Source organism: Patagioenas fasciata, chromosome 4, assembly GCF_037038585.1.
Source record: "Patagioenas fasciata isolate bPatFas1 chromosome 4, bPatFas1.hap1, whole genome shotgun sequence".
Lineage (NCBI taxonomy): Eukaryota > Metazoa > Chordata > Aves > Columbiformes > Columbidae > Patagioenas > Patagioenas fasciata.
Window position 1 is genome coordinate 60,608,985 of NC_092523.1, and position 22,816 is coordinate 60,631,800.

Below are 22,816 nucleotides of genomic sequence, written 5' to 3' on the forward strand. Positions count from 1 at the left end.
CCCAGGCTTTTCCAGTTTTCTGCAGGAACACACAAGAGAGGGTGGAGTAAGAGTAATAATGTAGCATATGTGTCTGGCTTGAGGGGCTGTGCTCTTCAGCCTTCTTAGTCCAAATCCTAAATTAGGTTTATCTCTCCTACTATATTTCAGAATGAGTTTTGGAGTCATTTGTGTCTTATGTTAAAGGAATGTTAACAAATACAATTTTTATTGAGGCATTTTATGAATGCTGTTCTCAGTCAGTCTTTGAGTGAACCGTGAGAACCTAGGCCCTTATACGTATTATGCTCCTAAAAAAAAAATCCATGTCGGTATCTGTTAGTGGTCAAATTCAGCTGTGTGGGTGTGAAGGACTTTTTAATAATTTCTACTAGCAAATGCAGAAGATCCTAATTTGTTTCTCTTCAATTGAGTTTCTGTTGTTACTACTTAGCAAACAATGCTGCTGAGGATATTGAAGCTTAAATAATATTTTGTTTTTTCATTGTTGGGAAAAAAGTTGTAGTTTCATATCATGAGCAATGATTTAATAAAATTTTGGAGGAGGTTTCCCTCTGTGTGAACATGTTTCTGTGATTATGACAGTCACCATGTTTAACAGGTAGATTTTCATAAACAGGCTTTGGGTAAAACCAACACTGCGGGGGTAAGAACTTCTATTGTGGAATTATTAGGCTTCTTTTAATTTGTATTGTCATGAGGAGATAGAGATGTACTCACATAGCAGAATTAAATTAAATAGAGGAGCATATGTACCCATGGGACTTCAGGGCGTACAGTAAGTCGCAGACATAATCCAATTCTGTCAGCTTATTACTGATTTCATATCTCTAAGGAGTAAGATGATATCCAACAGTAGCTCTAAATTTAAGACTTAGTGGTCCTGTTGGTAAGCAAATTTTCAATTATGTCATTCTTGTGTTTTGTTGGTTGATTGTTTTTGTTTTTTGCTTTTTTTTCCCCACTGCCCCCTCATTCTTCAGGAACATACACAATTAATTTTATTTTGATTCTCACACAGTTTGTGCTGGAGAGCTGGAGACCTGTTGAATGTAGCATTAAGCCTATGCAAGACTGCTGTTTATAGTAGACCTGGTGTGGCAGTAAGGTAGTCATTAGCTCATCTAAATGCCTTTTTGAACTGTACATTCTTTGAGGAAATGGTGACTTCAGGAATCTTTGACTCCTAGAAAGAAGTCAAGAAATAGAATTCCTCTAGATTGAGAGGATCAGAGTCTGACCTCCATGTTAAACAATGAAACATAGCCTTGCATTTTATGGACACACATATGGATTCATAAGAAAGCATGAGCAAAAGTTGAAAACTCTACTGCATTTGTTCCATACATGAAATAAAAAGAAATTGTGTGTAGATGTAAAATTAAATGCTTCCATTGGGCAACAGTCCTGACTCCAGCTTCACAAGTTTATGAAAGTGTATTCTGGCTCATATAAAACTACCCAGCTGAACCTCTGACAAATATACTCTTATTTCTTCTCTTTTAAAGTTCATTCATCTGAAAATATATTTCCAGTGGGACATGTTTATGAATTTGGGATCTTTCTCAGATGAGACATAGCACTGCATTTCAAATTTCCACAAATAGTTTTCACAACAGTCTCTTGTATTTGTTTCCAATGAGTAAATATTCCTTGAGTTGAGCATTACATCTGCTCTGGATCCTGTGAAATGTTACTCTGCATTTGCTTACTGAAATCTGGTATGTTATAATGAACTTCAGTAATGTTACAGTTTGTCAGGTTTTGCCCCACCCACCTTTACTGAGTGTCTGCATCTGCAGTCTTTATCCAGATGCAAAAATGTTTTACTTGTTTGTATACTATACTTCTGCAGGATCTTGGGATTATTTGTATAGGTTTAAGGTCTTTAAATTCCTTGCTTTTAGGAAAGGCCACCTGCTTTCATTTTGTTTCCTCAGAAAAAAGCCATTCCTGTGGAACCAGATGAATCCTTTTGTTTAACCCCAGTATTTTTTGTCTTACAAAGCAACAACTTGTCCCTTTGGTAAAGAATAAGTAGGATTTTTTTAAATTGGGTAGCACTCAGGTGTGACTTATTTCAGCCTTTTTCTAACATTTAAAGTCACTCTGGAACTACATTTTCATACGGTAGTTAAAATGTTATAGCAATGCAGTTTTGTGGGCCTATCTGGCAGAAGATTGGATATCTAGTTCTCTTCAATAAGAGCTGTTTTCAGTGAGGAGAATGGTTTTCTTTTGTTTTAGATGTGCTTTCTTTATAAAGGGTGCTTGAGAGCTAAAAGCTGTTGGCTGCTACTAATATTGACTTATTTTTAAATCACATGATATTCTCATTTTCTTATATTTATTAATTTCCCATATTATTTATCCTGAAGCATTCCAGTATTCTCTGGGATGCAAAATATAAGGCATGAAGTGTAATCACTAGGCTATCTCCACAAAGTTATTCAAGATGATTTGACATTGACATAGGATTAACTCAGTGTGGCTAGTTTCAGACGCTTAAATCTTTAGTACTCATTGCATAATCTGATTTTTTTTCAAATACTTTCTTTGTATAATTTAACTGTGGCTATGTCTAGACATATTTCCTGGATACGGCTAAACAATTTTGAAGGTAAATTATGAGCTGATTTTTTTTACACTTTCATACAAACAAAATATCATTCCATTATATATGTTAGAATAAATGAGAACTGCAGACATCAGAAGTACAGTTTTCATCCATTTTGCAAACCTCTGCACCTTTGTAAGATTACTTATTTCCCAGTCGAGTTTAGAATCATCTTAGCTTCCATTTGCAATGAATTTGTGCAGTTCATCTGTACAGTCCATTTATGTTGTTTCTGCTTGATAGAAGTGAAGTTTCAAGCTTCCCAGCAGTTCTGGTTAGTAAAACTGATAGGACCTCTTCCTTCATGCTCTTCTGTCTCCCAGTTTCTGATGTCTTAATTCAAATTGCCATAAGGTTATCTTGTATAAAGTCATCTCTTAACAATAAACTATTGTAGGATTTTCTTTTAAAGCCCTTGGATTTTTTTGCTTACAGGAAATAGTGCTCATTCTCTCCTTTCTTGTAGGATTCTGTAGTGTTAGTTTTCATAAAAGGCAGCTGCCAATAGTAATAACTTGTGCCATTCTTCAGTCAACAGTCTCATTTGTAATGTAAATTCACTTGAACTTCAGAGGTTTTATTTTTTCAATATATTTTCAGATTTCTTTGCTATAACGTGTTCCACTGGTCTCGTTCAATCTGTTTCCTGTTCTGTGTATATGGCGATCTGCTCTTCAGCTTTCTGCTATTCTACTTCCTGAGTTTTCCCTTACTTCAGTAGATGGTTGAAGTGCTACTGTCTTCCCTGAGAGCAGTCTGACTCACCTGGAAGATGTAGGAGATGATGTCCTTATTTTGGATGAATACTGCTTTGAAGAGCAACTAAAGATTTTAGATCTTAATACAGGAACTGGAAGATCTTAGGTTTTTTCAGTGCTTTTTTTGATGGGATGCAAAGTGGCTGAAATTCATTAGTAAGATAAGCATTTAAACAAACAAGGCTAGTAATGTGTCATCTTAAGTAATTTTTAGGAACTTTGTGCCCCACTTCCTTTTTTATGAAAATCTTGGTCCACATACTTAGCCAGATGGCTTTATTTGAAAGTTCTGACACTAAAGGGTATTCTGGGTTGTAAGAAGGCTTGAATGCAGATAGTGCCATTTATTTGAATGAACTTGAGAAATTGTAGGGGGGGAGTTGTTGTTTGACACTTTTTTTTGTGTGTGTTGCAAAGCAGTCTCCCTGTCTTCTGATCAAGTAAAAGTTACTGGAAGGGTTTTCAAAGAAACAGTTTCATGAATCACATTTACCACATTAATGCCATTGTTTATTTTTACAACAGATGATCATTTAAACATTTAATTGTTAGAGAATCTTCTGGTTTTATTCTTTATCATCGCACAGCATGCCAAAAATTACTTGTATCAGTTGGTCATCTTCTGCCAGGCTCCTACTTAGTAGGATACTTACCTATTACCTTGTGTATATGAGGTCTTCTCCTTTCTTGTCCATAAAATGAAGAACATTCAAGTGAGAAGCTTTTATGGTTGAAATACTTACCAAAAAGTACAAAATGTTTGCACTAAATTAGACTTGTACTTCTTTCTAAATGTATCATGTTGACTATATATTTTCTGGTAACTTTTTTGAGTTTTTATGTCCTGTTTCCATTCTCCCATCTGCATGTATAATAAATACTCTGAGTTACTGATATTTTAACTGGATAGTACCCTGATTCAAAAAAAAAAAAAAAAATTCCTCATAATTTTTTTCAGAATACTGGAATTCTGGAAAGTTTAAAGATTTGCAGCAAACCGTAGCTTTTTCTGCCATTCATTTTTAGGACCAGACTGTCCAGATGCAGTCTGTTCCAGTATGTCTGCAACTTAGACTTTAAATGACTTAGGTACCAGAAGTAGGCCAACTAAAGCAGGAAGTTTGTTTTGGGCTGCATTACCTATTTTTGACACTGTCAGGCCACCACTCTAGAGCATAAGCTCAAGATTTTTTTTTGTTGTTGCTTTTTCAGCTTCAGCATGCTATCTGCCAATCTCAAGGGAGGTAACTGAGATTCACATTGGAGCCAAGTCCCTCTAGGTCTGAAGGATTTCCCCTGGTTCCAGGAGTCTTCTCAAAGTTTAATAGCAGTGCACCTGCAAAGGTATGGCATTCCTGTCTATTGTGACAGCTGGTTAATGAGAAGTACATCTCAGCAGGAGAATGCTAATGAGCTTAGAATGTTTGTCTTCCCTTCTTCCTCTCTTGACTGATCTTATATACATTATAAATACCATTTTTCATCAAATCAGAGATCCAAAATTTCACAGTTGTTATGGCTGACTTCAGTCAGAGACAATACTTCTTCTGCAACAAAAGGTTCCTGCTAAGATGGAGTCTGTTTTAGCTGAAACCAAACTAAACTTGGGTGACTTCCTTGGGTCAAAGATTTGCTTTCAAGTTTTAGACTTTGTTTCCATATAAGAACATATGAAGCTGTGTTAGACTGTGTTGCCACTCTATTTGCTGATTCAATCCCTCTGCTTTCCAAAGGGACAGGGAGAAGGTTTTTTTTCATTTTTAAGTTCCAGTGGGTAGAATGGCTACCGCTTAAAATGTACATAGAGAGACATTAGCTCTAATATGTAAAAGTTCACGTGACTTCGTTCAACAGAAAAAATAGGATTTTACAGATGTGGCACACAAAAGCACACTGTCCAAACCTATTTAACATTTTTGGCCTTCTCTGAAACTATATAACTTTTGAGACATCTCTCTGTAATGAATCTTGAGAGCTGCCTATGCGTTGTCCCTCACAAGATGTTAAAAAAATATATGGCACAACAAATGTGAAAACAGTGTTCCTTTCTTTCCAGAGAGACATTTCCTAGCAAACAATCTGTGACAAATTTGATGTTTTCTGCAGATACATTTTCTAGATTGAAGAGTTGTGTTCATCCAAATTCTGAGGATGAAGTACTCAAATACTGTTGTCTGATTATTTTTTTTCTTTCCTTTTGCTCTTTTTCTGCCACCTAGAGTTAAGCAGACAATATTTCCTGAAATTGCAATTAAGACAGTTTTGGCTGACACATCCACAGTAGCTGAGCATTTGGAAGGCTATTTGCCTCAGGCTGCATGTACCTGATTGGTGTTACTGACAAGGGCTGTGAGCAGGTGCAGTGGTGTGAGTGCGATGACCAGAGTGGTGCTTGATTAAGTACCATGGACAGGGCCCCCTCCAAACCTGTCTAGACCCATCCATGTGTTGACCTGTTGGACTTCCACCAAGGTGACTTCATCTGTCTTGAGGTTTTTTTCCATGTGGGCAGTTCAGCATCATCCTTGGCTATTTTGCAGACATCAGTACTTATGATTCTTGATCACTTGATACTTTTGAAACAGCTATTTTTTCTGTGAGTCCATGTCACAAAATTCTTGGTGTTCCACAGCATGTACAATTGCACCCCATTGCCTCCCAACTGACAGTAGTTTTCTGTGCATACTTACTCACCAGAGACTGCCTTTATATCTAAGACTTGATTCTTGTCTTCTTACATGCTGCTTATCTCAGAAGATTTCAAAGACAAACTATGATGCAAAAATCTGGCTTTCCCTGTTTAACATTTAATCAATTACATTTCAATACTGTATTCTTCCTAATTTTTTTCCTATTGTAACATTGAAGTTCTGTCTGAATCAATTAAGTATGTCTGGGAAGAGGTTGCATTGTTTTATCAGCAGAATCAAATCAAGTGGCTTCTCATATGGGAAAATTCTAATTGGGACACCTCTGCTCTAAAGAATATCAAAATGGACCAGTCAATGAACCCACTTCTGGACTTGGCTGATGAATCACTTCTGCTAAATGAAATGTAGGTTGTCTTAGTGCAATTGACATTGTCTACTTAAGGAACATGTCTGTTCCTGTGATCTACAAGGTGGCTGTGTGATATAACCCACTGACATCGCCCAACATGTGTTGTGCTGCTTCTGTAATCCAAACATAAAATTTGGAAAGGCAGTGTAAGAATCTCTATTAGAGCATCATAGATGCTAAACCTTGGCCCAGCATACAAGGAGGATATGGCTTGGTGGTTACCCACACTGGTAACCTGCCAGTACATATTTGTGGAGTAACTATTTACTTACACTGCGATTCTTGGAGGTGTTGTAGTTCTGCTGCTATGATTGAGCTGGTATTGTTTTAAGAAACCATAGGAACGTAGGTGTTAAATCGTAATGAAATGAGAATGGAACAAGATTGGTTTTCTTAATGTATGGGGATCACTAGGCAGTATAGGACTTACACATTACACTGTTTTGAGGAATTCAAATTCTTCAATATATTTTTGTGTGTGTGTCCTTGAGATGATGCCCGAAGGGGTTGCCCTCTCTATCACAGTTTCTCTTGGATAGTCATGACAAACTCATACTGATGCTGAGGCTGATAATGGTGGCAGTGAGCTGGGAGAGTAAGGGCAGGGGAGTGTGGTTGGAATAGATCTCAGATCAGACTTCAGACAGGCTTCTTAACAGGTGTGTTTTTTTGGGGCGGAGGGGAGGCAGGCATGTTGTTTTTGTGATTGTGGGGTGTGTTTGTCTTGTATCAGTGAGATCCCCATCCATCCAGTCACATGTCATATGTAAAAACTACTTGCAAGTTTTCAGTGAGACCTGTGTAGAAACACTATATTTTTGGTTCTAAGCATTGCACTAGACTCCAATTTCACTGTTTTATGCTATTTAACAAGTCTTCAAAAAGGGCAAGAAGGAGGACCTGGGTAACTATAGACTGATCAGCCTCACCTCCATCCCTAGGAAACTGATGGAATGACTTACACTTGGTGCCATCTCAAGGCATATTAGGAATAGGAGGGTCATTAGGGGCAGTCAACATGGCTTCACCAAAGGGAAGTCATGCTTGACCAACCTCATTGACTTTTATGAAGACATAACAAGATGGATGGATGATGGCAGAGCAGTGGATGTGGTCTACCTTGACTTGAGTAAGGCGTTTGACACAGTCTCCCACAGCATCCTCATAGCTAAACTGAGGGAGTGCAGTCTGGATGATCGGGTAGTGAGGCAAACTGCAAACTGGCTGAGGGGAAGAAGCCAGAGAGTTGTAGTCAGTGGGGCAGAGTCCAATTGGAGGCCTGTATCTAGTGGAGTGCCTGAAGGGTCAGTACTGGGGCCTACATTATTCAATATATTCATCAATGATTTGCGTGAGGGAATAGAGTGCACTGTCAGCAAGTTTGCTGATGACATGAAGCTGGAAGGAGTGGCTGACATGCCAGAAGGCTGTGCTGCCATCCAGTGAGACCTGGACAGGCTGGAGAGTTGGGCAGGGAAAAATTTAATGAAATATAACAAGGGCAAGTGTCGAGTCTTGCATCTGGGTAGGAACAACCCCAGGTTCCAGTATAAACTGGGGAATGACCGATTAGAGAGCAGCATAGGGGAAAGGGACCTGGGGGTCCTGGTGGACAGCTGGATGACCATGAGCCAGCACTGTGCCCTTGTGGCCAAGAAGACCAATGGCATCCTGGGGTATATGAGAAGGGCGGTGGTTAGTAGGTCGAGAGAGGTTCTCCTTCCCCTCTACTCTGCCCTGGTGAGAGCGCATGTGGAATATTGTGTCCAGTTCTGGGCCCCTCAGTTCCAGAAGGACAGGGAGCTGCTGGAGAGTCCAGCGCAGGGCAACAAAGATGATTAAGGGAGTGGAGCATCTCTCTTATGAGGAAAGGCTGAGGGAACTGGGTCTCTTTAGATTGGAGAAGACTGAGGTGTGACCTCATTAATGTTTACAGATATATAAAGGGTGAGTGTCACGAGGATGGAACCAGGCTCTTCTCGGTGACAACCAATGATAGGACAAGGGGTAATGGATACAAACTGGAACACAAAAGGTTCCACTTAAATTTGAGAAGAAACTTCTTCTCAGTAAGGGTGACAGAACACTGGAACAGGCTGCCCAGGGAGGTTGTGGAGCCTCCTTTTCTGGAGGCATTCAAGACCTGCCTGGACGCCTTCCTGTGGAACCTCATCTGGGTGTTCCTGCTCTGGCAGGGGGATTGAGCTGTATGATCTTTAGAGGTCCCTTCCAATCCCTAACCTTCTGTGATTCTGTGATACTAAAAAAACACCAAAACAAAACATCCCCCCAAAAAAAAACCCAAACAAACAAAACCCACCAAAACCAATGAACCAAAAAACAACACAAAACTCTGCTTGTATCATTTTTGCACCTTGACCTTTTGCTCTTTTAGAACTTGTCAAATCTATGTAAAATTTGACAGGTCATATTTGAAAGGATGAGATCCTCATAATGAGATATAACATTGTTATCAATAACTCTAGTTTTTATCTTCTGCTGGAAGTTCACAGTACTTTTGCTTGACATACTAAAGCAGAAGTGTGACCTTACAAAGCATTTTCTAAATAATATTTAGTTGTTGCCAGCCTTCTTACCACTTCATTCAACAGTTCAGAAATAAGTGAAATGAGGACAAGCTATGGGTGATTCTGGATATATATACACTGTCACTTACAAACAAGTTAATTGCATAAACTGAATTGTCACACTTGATACATTTGGTTATTTATACAGGTACAAATGATTCTGAGAGGAACTTGTCAAGATGTGCCGAAAGCTGATTGGTGCAAAAAGAAGTCAAATTTAGTGCATTCATGAACGTTTGGTCTAATATATTTATCTCTTTCCATAGTGTTTCCCTGTTTATTGAGCTGATCGAGCACTCCTCTAGTATATTTTCAGGGTCTCTGTGGTTTAGTTGACTTTTATGCTACTACTAGGCTCAGATACATGTTCTGTGACAAATATTTATTTTGGTAATCTATAAAGTTACTCTTTCTAGCTTGACTTGTGTGTTTAGTTGTCTTTATTTTAATCAGATAGAACTTCCTAATACCTGGACATTGGTTAATTTTTACTGTTTTAATCAAGAGTAGGATGATCTGAAGAAGGAGGTTCTATAAAACTTTTTGCAGGGATCTTTTTGACCTTTCTATTTTTCAACCTTCCCAGTCTTCCCAAAAGTTATTTCTTGTAGCTCATTTGAACAAAAAGCTTTTTATATATGATAGGAATGTTTAGTATTTGCAGGTTTCACTGCTTATTCTGCAACTAGTCTCCTGTCTGCCCAGATCCCATAGTTGAATCTTCCTGAGGGATGGACTGTGTTCCTCTAGACTCTTCAGGAACTGCTATTTGGAAGAATGGAAAACTTCTTTTACCTGATAGACTGAAGTTAGATTTCTTGACTGCTTAAGGAGGTGACTGATTAAGACCACGGAGTCACCTCCTTAGGTGGTCGTTGCTTCATTAGAGTGAAGAAGTGTGCTCTTCACAGTGAGTCCTTTGAGCATGTTTCTGTATTTCTTGTTAAGCTGCTAATGTGGTGTCCCTCCTTTGACTCACTTGGAACTTGCGAAGTTTTTTTTGGACATGCTTCGTTTTTCTACTGGAACTGGTGCATCACTGCCATTAACTGGTTCTCTTCCTTCCTAAGTGAAGTGATGGCTGAGGCCCAAGCTCTGCTACTTCATATGTTGACAGTTCCAATACTAGGAATTATGCAGAGGTCTACTGATTCTGAATCCTGGTAGCTATATGGTAGAGGATGGCAGTTATGTAAAGACAATTTTGGAAATTTAGCCAGCCTTCTTTCTCTTTGCCAGTTGTTGTGGAAACATTTGCATAGCTGTAAAAAACCAATAGCTAAACAAGGAAAAGCCCTTCCTATATTTGATCACTCAACTGGGAGAAAGACTGTATATTGATAAATACTTCAATTATGAAAATAGCATTTTTTTCCTCTGGAACTTTATGATCGTCTTTTCCTTGGAAGAACACGTTATTTATTGAGAACCTCCTTTGAAAAGCTTTGGATTTTTATATAACTGTATGGCAAGAACTAGTGAAGCACATAGGCAAAATTATATTTGCAAAGAGGAGTCTAGCCACTGCTTTTAATTTCAAAGGTAAGTCACTAAAATGAAAAGAAGCAGCTTTGACAGTTCTATGAGAAAAGTAGGAGCAAAATTAAATGCTGTTTAGTTTCACAGCATGTTTCAGAGGCAGTCACAGGAAATGTGTTGTCATTTGGATTTAGTAGTACAGATGATCAAATGTGAGTGTGGTGAGGTACCAATGTCTTGGAGAATCATGTTTTATCATGATGAAGCTGTGATGGCAGCAGTAATTTTCTCTGTAAGTGCATACATACAGAAAAGGATGTTTTTTTCCAGGAGAAGAAAACTGGCTGCTTTTTGTTCCATTATATGTACAGAAAAATTTATTCTCCTGAAATCTCAGAGCCTTGTCTAGCATACATTCTGAGGTGTTTGTAATCACCAGGAATATGAAGCTACTTACAGTGGGGTTTTTCTTCTTCCTGTATCTTCACAAAAGGTACCTGCATAGATTAGCAAAAATCATGTATTGTTTCAAGGATGTTAGTCTACTGTAAATACAGCAAACAACTTGGTTTGGGCTTATAAGCCTAGTAGAAGCAGCAGTTTGAGCTGTGTGCTGCTTTGAAGACACCACAGAATTTAAGTAAGATATCACAGAGTATGGAAAAAGAGGTCAATATTCAATGTAAGTAGGATTAAGTACAACAGAAAAACCTTCTTTGCATAAATAATTTCCTGTCCTATAAGGATGCCAGCAATACCAGTGTAGAACAATATTCCTCTTAAAAGTTCTTGTCTTGTGTTCAGTCATCTTTCTGAAGTGTAGCCTCAAGTTGCTCTGGCCTTGATTTTAATTTTTATTTTGTTGTGTGGTGTGCATCATCTATGATAGAAAACCCATTAGTTTTAGTAGCCTTGCCAAAAGTGTATGGAATTCTGTAGACCCTCTGGACTATACAATAAAGTGAAGAAACCGGGCTATTAAATTGACTGGGGAAAAGATTTCCACTGAGAACACTTTCTGCTTTGGCTTTCAAAATAACATGGATTACTGGAGTGGGAGTATATGTCCGTAGGTAAAGCTGTAGCACTCAAAGGACAGGAAAAAATAAGAAAGCAATGGAGAAAAAGCAGGAGAAGAGATAGATAAGAGCATATAACAGCAGCAAAGGACAGGTGAGTGATTTTTCGATTTCAATTTTTATCCCTTTGTTCCTTTATTATGACTTTCATGCTCTTATTTACAAACTGTTATAGTATAAGAAGCAAATTAACAAACAAACAAACAAAACACACATACAACACAAACACAACCAAAATACCGCCAAAACAAACAACAACAAAAACAAACAAACCCCCCCCCCCCCCCACAAAAACTCCAACAAACCAACAAAATCAATGCTAGGCTTTTAGTATAATGTACATAAGGTTAGTCTAGAGCTGCAGGAACCATCCTGGGTTACTAATATTGAACTTGCCTTGATTCATTTCTTTGTTTTGCTTTATTTAACCTTTTCTGGTAAAACACGTAACAGAAAAACTTCCAATTTTCACTCAGGTAATTAATAATATAACTGATTTTAAAACTTTCTTGGAAGTCAGTTAGTTGCGACTGATTCTTATGACCTACTTAAGAGGAAAAAATACAGGAAGAAACTTAATCTGGTATTTTCTTATAGTGGACTTACGCTGTAGAGTTGGGATGAAACATATGCATATATGGTGTTTAATATTTTTTAAAGAACAGGGTTGACAGCAAAATCAACTGAAATGAATTTAAAGTATAGCATTTACCATAGACAGAGCTGCTGGTGTCACCTGTATGTAAGGTTGCATGGCCCTTTCCATTTTAAGGTGTAACTCTTAGCTACTTTATAACTTTTGCCAGATTTCAGTTCAGACTTGAGATTTTTCCATGCCAGATGTCTGCCTTGGGTTGAATTTGTTTTTTGAAAGTTTCAGCCAAAGCAGTTCTGTTCCAAGAACAAGGCTAGTGAAAAGTATGCTATTTTGCTTGTGTGAGAATATTCTGGTGTCCTCCTTTGATGCTCCAGTGCCCCCAAGCTCTGAAGCAAGGATTTGAAATTTGGCAGTAGTTCAGCCTTTGTGTTGAGGATGTGCCTTTTGCCTCCCTGTAAAAATCCACCCAAATTTCCAGACCGGTTTACAAGGCTTTGAAAGATTGCCATTTGCATGGGCTTAATAGGAATTTCTTCAAACTTCACAGTAAGTTTCCTTTAGATTCTGTTCACACTGGGAATGCTCCAGGCAGAATTGAGCTGCATATTTCATCCCACTTCTGTGCTGAATTGTAGTGGCTGGATCTGGGTGCTGACATCGAACTAGAGTTCAGCTGCAGAGTGGGCAGCATTTTGTCTTGTACCACCACTGCCTATTCCCATGTCCTATTCTTTCTCCCTGGTGAGGGACCTGGGTCCTCTGGGACAAGACTGTCTCACTCATCTAAAAGAGCATGACAGATGGGGAAGAGAAGAATTTAGGAGTATGTGTTTGTCTGGTTTGTACCATTCCTTTGGTCACAGAAAATGTGTGTGTCATACTGGCAAAATATCTCATTTTTTAATGGATGTTCAGATAATAATTGCTAGGTTTTGTTGTATTTAAACGTCAGTAATTGAGTGGGTCTCAAGGTTTTAATCACTTTACTGAACTATGTAGGCATCAATTAAAAAAAAAGCCTCAAATGTCACAGTACAGTAATGTTATTTAGAGGGCAAAAATCATTACCTTTTTTCAAACATTTGTCTCAGACCTCTTGTACTTAATGCACAACTTAATGTACAACCTCCAGCTTCATCACAAGTGTCACATGCTTTGTCCAAGAGGCAACTATTTGATTGTAATTGGGAAAGGGGTCTATTTTGAGGATGAGTCCAGGATTTGTACAGTAAAGGATGCGTATTCTTCTGTTACAAATGTTGGAACATGTGGAGTAAGTGAAGCAGAGAACATTTCAGGAATAAAAAGGCTTTGTGGCTGAGACAGTTTGACTGCTACTCGATGAATTGTGTATGATCTGTGCTTAGTCATGGTGTTTTTACATGATGAACTTAAGTAACTGTTCGTAGGTGGCTGTTCATACTTTGTTCTGGTGGCTGGTTTGAACTCATCAATTTACAGAAATCCAGACACAACTGCAAGTGAACTCAGTGGGAGCTAAACCTCATGTAACATACTGTATGTTACTAAGGAGAGGAAAAATCAGGTTCAAAGTATCTGACGTCTGGAACTAGGGAATACTTTAATCTAATTAATTTAATGTTGCCTGTTTTACAGATGTAGAAATTACTTGCCCTACCTCTGTAGAAAGGCTTGTAAAGAAATGAACTGCCTTTGTAGCAGGACTGAAAAATATAATGCTGTAAATAAATTTTATGACCACCTCCCATTGGTCAGGGATGAAACAAAGCTCTGATAAACATATAAACAAAAATTGTATCTTATCACATAGAATATATTATTACATTAATAAAATTACCTTTGCACCTCTTTCCAGTGCTTACCTTTATGACTAGTTGTCTTAAAATATGTTAGTTTCTCTGTGAATTTAATAAGCATCTCACTTCTTTTTGTACAAATAGTCTACTTTTGCCAGTCATTTGGCAGCTCTCTTGGTTCTGGAGATGGAGTCAGTATTTCACTCTCTGCAATTTTTCCCGGTAAAGCATACAAACCGAAACTATATTGGATCTGTCCGAAACCAGTTATGTCAACCTAGAGAAGGTGGTACATGTTTGTTTGTTTGTTTGTTTGTTTTTTTTAAACTGTATTAACTAACCCATTTCATTTCAATCCGAGCATAAAACAACACCCCCCTAGCTAGGGAACTTAAATTTTCCACTTTGAATGAGCAGTCAAAGTTTGTAATATATGAGAATAATATTAAAATGCAAGTTTCATTAGAAATAACTTTTTCATTCTCTTCTAAATCATAGCCACTTTACCTTCAGTACTAGTTGAATAAAATATTACTGGGATCTTCTTCCTTTCTGTTCACTTTGGAGATGGAAAGCGTACTTGCTCAAACTATTGACTGCTACCTCACCATGACAAACTTCCCCTTTTTAAAGCTGCTTCAACAGCACATCATTTTTATCACTTTGTAAAGCCAACTGTTACCTGATGTTTCCTATGCAAAAAAAATGTTGTAGGTTTTTTGAAAAGACAGGGCTACAACAAACAAGTGAATGTATTTGTAGAAGTGTCTAGCACCAGGAGTGAAATGAATAGCTAGGTTTAGTCAATTTAATGCTTTGGAAATTATTTGTTGGGAAGCCTGCAGCAGTGGAGGGTTTTGGGTTGTGTGGGTTGTTTTGTTGTTTTGTTTGTTTGTTTTTCCTAGGTGGAAATGTGAGAGATTTTTTTTGTCTCTTTAAACCTGAAGTAGCGATCAAACTTTTCTTACTTGTTTCTTGGGTCATTCCTTGAGGGTGTTTGCAGCCTGTGAAGCAGTAGATCTCAGATGGGTCTTTTGAAAGCTTCAGTAAAGGCAAGGCATTTGACAGGATGCTTGTCATACAGTGTTTTCAGGAGAAAGACAGGAATTTTGAGCTGCTCAAAGCTTAGGTCTTCCACAGAGAAACTCAGCTGCTAAGAACAACAGTCTTGCTTGCTTAGCTGTGTGGAATGCACTCGCTTGTGGAGAACTGTTTTCGATTTTGCTTGGTCTGGTTTGTTTGGGTTTTTTTCTCTCTTCCATATATGTTTTGAGCCATGCTTTGAAGTTGGGCAACTAGCTTTAAACAGAAGCTGTTACCCCACTTCTGCATAGCATCTAGCTTGATTTCAACATGATGATGTGTCAGTGATGTGGTCTAGAGTTAACAAAATACAGTTCTTACTTGCTTTGACATTGGTTTCTGTAGGATTAAAATTTTTTTTAAAATCATGTTACACCTGGTTTGTTGAATAAAAGTAAAAATAGAACATAGAATGTGAATAAATGGCTCTGCAGCGATGACAAATTGGACAGGCATCTGCTTTGACACATAGGTGAGAGTGTCATGAGTTATCCTGTATTTTTTCCTCTGTCACCTTTCTCTTCCTCCTCCCCAGCTCGCTTAACAAATATTTGAAAACTCAGGCTTTGTGTGGATTTAGTTTTCTGTGTAAGTCACTACGATGTAATTGAGTTTGGAGTGCCTAGATAAATTAACATATGTCATCTTTGAGCAGTGTACTTCAGTAATAAGATCCAAATAGTATTGCTTTGACTTTCTTGAATTTATACTCAAATCTGTGTTTTTTCATACTGATTTTTTTTAAGGTTAAGGCACAAAATGGAAGGTACATTATGAAAGCAAACACATCTACTCAACTGAATTAGGTTTACAGTTAGACTATATGATCTTAAAGGTGTTTTCAAACCTAAATGACTTTGATTCTATTCTGTGAATCAATTTGTATCCAGTTACGTCAGTGGTAAATTAGCTATGAGTATTCAACTGAACAATTACAGATTAATTTGAAAAAATCACTAGAATCTGATTTGCGAGACTCTATTAAACAGGTTTAATATGTGATCACTTATAATTAAACATGTTAACAGTTTCTGAATGTTTTGCTTTTTTGTCTTGTTTTTGGCAGCAACTTGAACTAGTGGAACCAAGTGGCTGGATTCATGTTCCTTTAACAGATACTCATAAGAAGCCTATTCGCACATTTATGATTCAGATTGCTGTTCTAGCTAATCACCAAAATGGAAGAGACACTCACATGAGACAAATCAAAGTGTACACCCCAGTGGAAGAGAGCTCTATTGGTAAATTCCCTAGATGTACAACAATTGATTTCATGATGTATCGCTCTATAAGATAAAACTTTTAATGAGAAATAATAAAGGCATTTTAGATGGCAGTATCATTGCTTAGATATTGAATTACTTAAAGAGCAGGGTTTACTTCAGTGTAATTATATCTTTATGCTTTGTACAATTTTGAAATAAAAATAATCTTGTACTACAGTGTGTTGTATCCTGTAATTTTCCCATTACTTTTACTTGGAGTCTTTTGAATGCTTGTGTACTACCTGAGGCGGGGGGAAGCGGGGGGGGAAGGCACTTTAAAGTATAGTATTCATGTCCAGGAATGATAATTGCTTTGATATAACACAGATCTTTTTTCAAATTATTTCTTTCCTTAATGATCAAGTGTGAAAATAGTTTGTTCTACTCTATTCCTTTACTTAAAAGCTACTCTTTTTAAAGAGCATTCTTGAACAGGCACAGTTTAAAGACATTACCCGTAATGTTTTCCATCATTGCTCATGTTAATGTGTTCTATCCTTTTCTGTGTAGTTTTTTTTCTGCTTCATGACTACCTACCTGAATTTAACCTTCTTCATAACTGCAAAGTAGATCACAGAATCATAGAATGTGACTGGAAGGGACCCATAAGGTTCATGGAGTCTGACTCCCTGCTTCTCACAGGACTACCTAAACTGTATGACTAAGAGCATCATCCAGATGCTTCTTGGACTCTGACAGGCTTGATGCTGTGACCACTTCCCTGAGGAGCCTGTTCCAGTGACTGATAATGAAATGAAGATGCTAATGAAATGAATTAAATCTTTCCAGATTATTCAATACTGTATATACATTAATATAGATGTGAGTATAGGTAATCTAAATGTGATAGGTGTTCAAACCAGAAGGAGAATTAGGAATGCTCTAACATATAGTAACAGTAGGAATGAATCTGAAGGGCCAATGTCACAGAATCACAGAATGTCAGGGATTAGAAGGGACCTCAAAAGATCACCTAGTCCAATCACCCGTCAGAGCAGGAACACCCAGATGAGGTTACACAGAAATGTGTCCAGGCGGGTTTTGAATGTCTCCAGAGGAGGAGACTCCACAACCCCCCGAGTAGCCTGTTCCAGTGCTCTGGCATCCTCACTGAGAAGAAGTTTCTTCTCATATTTAAGTGGAACCTCCTGTGTTCCAGTTTATACCCATTGCTGCTTGTCCTGTCATTGGTTGTCACCAAGAAGAGCCTGGCTCCATCCTTGTGACACTTACCTTTTACATATTTATAAACATTAATTAGGTCACCCCTCAATGTCCTCCAAGCTAAAGAGACTTAGCTCCCTCAGCCTTTCCTCATAGAGGAGATGCTCCACTCCCTTAATCATCTTCCTATGTCCCTCCTAAAATACAGAGAACTCAACTGTGTAACACAAGGTGATCTCAGACTCATAGCATGGAGGGGTTTTTTAATGTGTTTTAAAGTAAAGAACATTGCAGGGAAAATGTATATTTAGTCTACTTGCAATGAGTAGGAATATTTATCACTTAATGTGCCATAACCTGTTTACTAGTTATTTTGACTTTAAAAAAAAAAAAAAAGCACAACATAAAACTAAGTGGTTTTAGAGAGGCTGTCGAAGTATAAGGATTTTGTTTAAAATATCCAGTAGTGATCAAGCTCATTCTTCCTCCTAGCATCATAAAAGTTGATGATAAAGCTAGGCTAATCTCAACCAAGGAAACCTTCTGACACTTATTAATTGTGAGCAAGGAAAGGCTAGTAACAGTAGAGGCTCATCAAACAATGATGCAGTGTCCTTCAGAGGAGGAAAGAGGTGAAACAGAGGAAGATGGGAAGGTTGTCAAAGAAGGCTGAAGAATTCAGCTGTTGAAATCTTTTATGTACTTAATGAAGTAAGCTGGTGTTTACTGAATGTTTTTGTCCTCTGGCTGAACTCCACAGTCTTTAGAAGAGTGATTAAAATGGGCATTTGATAATGAACCTTGTAGGGAAGTCCATGACTAGGCCAAGTTCTCTTTAAACATGGATTCAATCATTTTAGGAGTACCTTAATGGTACTTTACCTTCCCATGTAAAAGAGATGCTAAATAGCAGAATTCTTGTTCAACAGAAGGCAGTTGAACTCATGCTTTTCACCAAGTCTGTCAGTTCAGTGTATTTTGTTACATAGCTTCAAGAAGTGATACATTCCTATTGGGTTATTTGAAGCAGAGGTTGTACTTTTGTTGTACCGCTTCATAGCTTTCTGTTAAAAACAAATTCCCCTCCTCCCACAAAACAACAAACCTAAGCATAAACAAAAAGCAATAAAAACCCCAACCTTGATTTATGCTGTTATTTTGCTGAGAAGTTATTGATAGTTTTTTAGGAAAGGAGTTTACTACATGTGCAATTTTCCTCTTTTTCTCCAAGAAGGTAAAATTATAGTCACCCTTCCTAGCTTTGTATTGTCAACCCACTGTTCCCTTCCTCATGACTCTATCACATCTAATTCTGTGGCAATTCTGAACTCTGTTTAGTAACATTTGAAATATTTTGATTCAAAGAAACTTTGCAAGTACTCTTTTCTCATACATGTCCCTCTACTTTACATTATTTGTTACATACTTCAATATATGTATTTATTCTCTCAGTTCATAAATGACCAGTCCTTGAAGTGGGCATGATATATATTCTGCACAAACCATCCCCCAGAATGGTTCAGGTAGGAGTTCAAGGGTTCCTGTTTCAAAGCAACACCCATAATCTTTAGGCTAAAGAAGTCAAAGTGGTATTGATCTGACTAACATCCACTATGCTAGGAACAGTCCTGTCAACCTAACCTTGTTCTGCTTATTTCTTCTCTACATCCTTAGGCATAATTTTTGGATCTTTAGAGAGCTAATCCTGGTTTTATTGATTTTTCTGGGCTCCTACATCCATGCAAGGCAGGTGCCAGCATATGTCTCCAAATTTCAGAATTGTTATTCCTGACAGTGTAGTTGAATAAGCTGAAACCTAGCTTGGCTTCTTACCCTGCTACTCTGAAATCATAGATGCTTTTCAGGTACCTTTAAGAACGTATAATAGTTATGTTAAACTAGGTGATGTTAAGCTTTACTGTTGTGGATGGAAACTGTACTTGCCAATTAAATTTAATGTGTCTTTTAGTAGATGCTGAATCACACAAGGCTCTTGAAAGGTTAAGGCTGTAATTAGACTTTATTCTTCTATCAGCAGCCAATCCAGTCTGAAGCTGCACATTCTAATATTTTGTTTCTACTTTATTGCCAGAGGTTACCATCCCTGTAGTTGAACCTCTTCAGATGCTTCCATGGCTGTTCACTTAACTGCGTCTGTGAAACAGATCCTTGGCTCTTCCTTGCCCCTTTAAAATAAGTGTATTCTTACTTAAAGAATTTTAGGAACAATAATAATGTGTAGAAACAAGTAATCTGTGGTAAAACCATGGGAGTGAACAGTGAGTCATGATGATGAGGGTGGGAGTAGATTAGAAGGGAGAGTACAACTAGTAACTCCTTCAACTGCTGCTGACAAAATAATATGTGACCATGCCTGAAAGGCAGTATCAAAATGCAAACTCATTACCACGGCCTGTCTTGCTCTTTGATATTCAGTGTTACTGAAAACAAGTGTAATGGCCATTCTAAATCCATCTTAAATCTTTTCTATGTTGTTTTGTAACAATTGTAGATACGTTGCATTGGTATGTAACTTCTGTGCAAATATGTTTGGTTTTTTAATGTTTTTGGTACTTAGTCACATAAAGCTGGTGATTTTTAAGTGATGAGATCCTAGAGGATTGTGTCTGAGAATAAAGACAGGTAACTACCTTTGCAATTAATTTAATACTTGGTGTTTTAATTGAGATAAACAAAATGGTCTGCCAAAACATTGCAGGAAGTTACTACATATACATTGTGTTTAGCTGCTACTTTTTTCTGTCTTGCTCCTTTTTTTCAGACATGCAGTTATCTAGGATCTTATCACTTGAAGGAGCAATTTTATGTGTCTAAGCACCAAAGTTGTTGAGCATACAGATTTTGCCAAAGACTGAGTTTGAGAACAGAAAGTTCTTGTAATGTTCATGTAGTTAAAGCTTATGTATTGCCTAGCCACATACCTCTCTGGAAGGTGTCAACAAGTGCTGTAAATTGCAGTTAACTGCTAGTGTATGCTGGAGATCCAAAACTGCAAACTTAAAGAAAATCCAGAATGTTCTCTTTGCAGTGAAAACTCACAAAACTAAACATTCTTAGACTCATGTATAAATAGTCCTGATGGAATGCTAGAACCATTTTGATGTTGATCATGAATTTGCAGGTTTTTAGTGAAAAAGGGAATAACGTTCTGTGATTCTGTGAACATTTTAGCTTGATATGCTTGTTTCTCATATTCACTTCATGCTCAGTCTTAAAAAGAAATTTCCTTTGCGTCCTTTAACAACATCTTATAATAATAAAGTATTTTGTTTTATTTTTCCTCACATCCACACTTTGGCTGCTATTTGGAAGGAGGCAAGTCCTGGGAATCTGTAGTCTTTAGTATGTGCAAGTTGTCAGCTTCTCAGTAGAAATGAATACAGAGCTATATCTCTAAAAAGCATAAAGTCAACAATTGAGCTATTTGTCCTACAAAGTGGTTAGACAAATGTTACTAGAGGTGATGCTAAGAAGAGAAAGGTTGTCAACTTGTTGCCAGTTTAAAGCATACTTTTAGTGATGAGCAAACATGACTGTTTCTTCAGAGTAATGAGGAAAAACTAATCAGATATTCACAAATGTGGCTTGCTAAGAATTATAACTCAGTACCTGGGGTAGTTATGTGAGCATTTTGGCTTGGTTCTCCAAATATGAAAGAGTAAGATGGTTACGAGGACAACTGATCGTAAATAATTTTGATGCCTGGAAAAAAAGAGAGCTTTTATATAACTTCAAATATTTTACAACGTGTGTACTCAGAAGAGTCTACTTGACAAATAGCAAATGAGTAACATACAATCTTAGCACTGTTTTTAGCAAGCTGACTACTAACTGAAGATATTCAGAGTTTAGAATTGAATGCAAATCGGTGACATGTCTGAACTACAGGTTTTAGAGAGATGAGAGTCTATATTTGTATTCAATAATGGCCTATACTTTAGGCTAACAGAGGTTAAATGCTTCCTGAGTAACTGCTTTTACTAAGACAATGCCCTAAGCAGTGTACTATAGGTATGTCCCTGTGTGAAAGACATTCCAGAGGCTTTGTCTGTTTTACCCCACCCCAAATCACAAGACTTTCCCAGTAGACCCATAAGTAATTTCCCAATTTGTTTTTACAAACCTTGTCTATAAAGACAGATACCCTCTTTAAACTGGTGTGGTTCTCCAGCTGAAGATTTTAGTGGATGATCTAACGTTATTACTGTAGCAGTATCAAAATTGGCTAGCTTATCACGTAGCAAATATCCAAGAAATGGAACCAAGGAAATTCAGAATTGTTTGTTTCTCAAGCATTGTAAAACTCTGCAGAGCTGTATGCTGAGAGTAGTGCTATCAGAGAGACGAGAGGGAGCCAGGAGTCCACCTTTATTCTGTGATCACCTATTGTGGCCGTATGTTAAAGTATTTGATAATTTATAGTCCCAGGTGACTAATGTAAAAATGGAGGGAACTAGAGAGATATCTATAAAAGTTACTAAGGCATGAATTTTCTCTTTTTTTAACAATGAATTATAAAAAAATTTCAAGTTAAGACTCAGAACACTATCTCTGAAGCCTGCTTTGCTTTTTTGAAAACACTCTGGTAAGTGAATGAGGGCTTAACTTACTTGTTTTTTGTTAAAGTTGATGGAATAATCTTCATCAATTTGAACAGTTTTTAGTTGGATCCTTTTGCATATTGAATTAAAGTTACTTTTAAAGTGAAGTCTTAGGGTTTTCAGTTTCTTTCTTGTAGTCTAAGAGTGTTGTCTCATTATGATTTTACTTCAGTCTTTTAAATTTTGCATTTTTTACATTTTCCTCATTTGCTAATATTAAAGAGAATTGCAAGTTGCAACATGGCTGAGAAGTGGGCAATTTTCTAACTTCAGGCAAGGTATAAAAGTGTATCCTGAACTGTTATGTTTAATTGCAGTATCAAAGGCAGAATCATAGGGTAGATGAGAAATTAAAGGTGCAAATCATCATGTTTGAACTTGTGCAAGGTGGATTTATTTCCTGCCTCCTGCCCTACAGCTGAAGCATTGTCCTTCACTGTCAAAGTGGGCAGCAGTTTATAAACCTAAATGGACTCACTGGAAAACCAGAGTACCATAAAAAGGGATAAATAAGAGACTGCTAGCATATTATGTATTAATTGCTATGATTACCTGTATTGTGTAGCAAATATCACTTCTTGATTAGAGGAATGTGTTTTCCATGCCTTTTGTTTTGTCATTAAAGATGTCATTACTAAGTAGTCTTTCTCTTTTTTTGTTGTGTGAGAAACATCTGATGTATGCTGAGTGGTATAAGATTAAGGTAATATTGAAATAAATGAGAG

The 22,816-nt window shown here is 37.4% G+C and overlaps 1 protein-coding gene across 9 annotated transcripts in view; it reads left to right on the top strand.

Moving 5' to 3' along the window:
- The window catches only part of ANAPC10 (anaphase promoting complex subunit 10), a 337,004-nt gene that overhangs the window by 24,214 nt on the left and 289,974 nt on the right, over positions 1–22,816 (top strand). For 2 of the 9 annotated variants that reach the window (XM_071808029.1, XM_065836586.2), the window contains exon 5: positions 16,107–16,482. The exons of 5 other annotated variants lie outside the window; for them this stretch is intronic. In XM_071808029.1, coding sequence (XP_071664130.1) covers positions 16,107–16,337 — 231 coding nt within the window. In that variant the 3' untranslated portion in view covers positions 16,338–16,482. Of the gene's footprint in view, positions 1–4,587; positions 4,720–16,106; positions 16,483–22,816 lie in introns of those variants that run through there. 2 more of the 9 variants (XR_010651288.2, XR_011738871.1) reach the window with 2 other exon arrangements.